General features: G+C 39.5%; 1 protein-coding gene across 1 annotated transcript; it reads right to left on the reverse strand.

The window, feature by feature from the left end:
• Window positions 1-246: 246 nt before the first annotated feature.
• LOC121175488 (tripartite motif-containing protein 16-like protein) lies at window positions 247-1,681 on the reverse strand. Its single transcript, XM_041029265.1, has 5 exons — window positions 1,589-1,681; window positions 1,408-1,440; window positions 1,247-1,309; window positions 1,003-1,145; window positions 247-924 (listed from the first exon to the last, which is right to left on the reverse strand). Exons 1-5 carry the CDS (start codon window positions 1,638-1,640, stop codon window positions 496-498), a joined length of 720 nt encoding a protein of 239 aa, XP_040885199.1. The 5' UTR covers window positions 1,641-1,681; the 3' UTR covers window positions 247-495.
• Window positions 1,682-2,309: the final 628 nt, after the last annotated feature.

Consider the following 2,309-nt stretch of genomic DNA (forward strand, 5'->3'; position numbering starts at 1 on the left):
CATTTTTTTTTTAAGTTAAAAAAAGCATTTAAATAGATTGTTAAGGGGATTCTATGAACTATACTGGACCATAGTTATTCTGATAGACATTTAGCAAATGAATTTGGTTTTAATTTAAACATTAATGAATTTTGCTGTTAATGAGAACAATATGAGACAGCTGACAGCTTAATTTTAATTTTGATTTAGAATGTCACACAGAATAATGTATTTTATTTAAAAAGTGCAACTTACACTTATGTTGCAAGAATATTGTACACACAGCTACAATATACATATATATATATATATTTACATGGCAGCAATAATGAGTATTTAACGTTCAATTTTGACAAAATAAACACACTGTACAGACACAAACAAATAGCAGCTCCTGGATAAATATATATTTCTATACATAAATATTTTGTATACTTGGCCTTTAATTTTTTTTTATGGGTATGCAGTTTGAATGGAAATGTAATAAATGGAAGGTGAAAACACACACCTTTTACTCTACTCCTCTTGTTTAACAAAAATGCATGATGACTTTTGTCCTACCCAGAAACCTGGCAACATTCTCCCCTTGAAGGAGCTCTTAATCTGCTGCAGCAGCCTGATCTCCTTCCTGCTTTCGCCCTCCTCTGCCTCCTTCACCTCTTCAACTGCATAAAAATTGATGACACCAGCTGGATGGTCAAGGTACACCCCGATGGTGGTGAATTGGGGAACATCCCAGATTTCTGTGTTAATGCCATTGAACCACAACTGGTAGTGAGATCCACCCCACCCAAGACCCCAGGACTGTTCGTTCTCTCCCAGCCCGCAGGGTCCATCGCTTCCCCTCCTCCCTGCCCCCTCGTAGGCTACTCCGACAACCACCCAACCTGAATATTTAACTTCCCAGTAAGCTCGGAAACCCAGGATGCCTTCTTTGCAAAGAACCTTGAACAGAAAGAGGATAAAAATTAGTGAACATAAAAAATGTAACATCCAGACTTGTGATTGTTGTTTGAAACCTACCTGAGGTGCATGCTCATATCTCTCTGGTCTCTCCAGGACAGGGCAAGTCAAATCATCAGTCATGCGTGACACCTTGGATCCACCCTCTGTGATCCACAGCATCTTATTGGCTGTCTTGTCATCCAGAGAAAGGTTCATCCAGTCTGTGGGATGTGGAAAATATGCAGCATTGACAGTCAGCGAGAGAAACGACAGAAATAATAGTAGGGAAAAAAACTTTTGAAGGTCAAATGACTGTTCTTACGTTTTAGAAGATCAGCTCTGCATGTGGGCTCAGGGATGTTTGGCTCGTAGTCTGGGATGTTTTCTGAGTAATGAGAAAATATGATAATAAGGTGCAGCAGAAAATAAAATCTTTAAAGTATTCAAAGCAATACATTTTCAAGGTATACTTTAAAATCTCACCTGTAGGAGAAGCTGCATCTTTGGATTTTGTCCCTGTAAACATAAAACAAGTATAACTGCCAGCTGTTCTGCATATACCGGGTTTGTTGGTTCTTTCGTTTCAAAGCAAGAAAACCACATACTACCAATATTCACAATCTGCTTTCTACATTATCATGCATTATCTTATGAGTTCTCTCACCAGGTCTGCCTGATGCAGGTATGATTCTCGTACTGGGAGCACTGGTTGGCATCTTTATCGCTTCTTGCTCTGCTGAGATTTCCTGAATGTTGGCGTCTGTCAGCGGCGTACTGCTGCGATGATGCAAACGACTTCTTTATATACCCCCAGGAAAGGGGGTATTAAGGGTTTTGGGGGCCCCTGGGGCTCCCTAAGAGAAATTTTGGTAAGGTATGTAGACATAATGAGCTCACTAATGGGCGTGCCACGTAGCCTGCCAAACCAGGATATGCACGTCAGCACCAACACCTGACCCCCTGAACCATATTTATCTGAGTACTTCTGAATTTGTTTTTACAATTATCCTGTCATCTCTTTGTAATCAAACACACATACTGGAAATTGATGCCCGCTTAGGAATGTGGACATCCTGCAAAGAACAGAGGGCTTAAGTAAGACCTTTTAGTAACAGTGATTGAGGGCAGAGAAACCTGGTTCAGTGGGGATCCATTTGAAGTAGACTTGACCAGTATTGTGCACGTGTAAAGAAAATAACTTCAAGATATAATCCTTTGAAAATAGTTTTGAGAATGCACCTGATTTTCTCTCTCATGTCCTTTAATTCTGTTTTGTGGTAAATTTTGAATCCTCGCTGTATGTGTTTAGATGCTAAAGTGACAGCATCTAAACACATACAGTGTTTAAATGCCCTATTTAAATCAGTCTATTGTAATTTACTTGT

This window comes from Toxotes jaculatrix, chromosome 21 (genome assembly GCF_017976425.1).
Source record: "Toxotes jaculatrix isolate fToxJac2 chromosome 21, fToxJac2.pri, whole genome shotgun sequence".
NCBI lineage: Eukaryota > Metazoa > Chordata > Actinopteri > Toxotidae > Toxotes > Toxotes jaculatrix.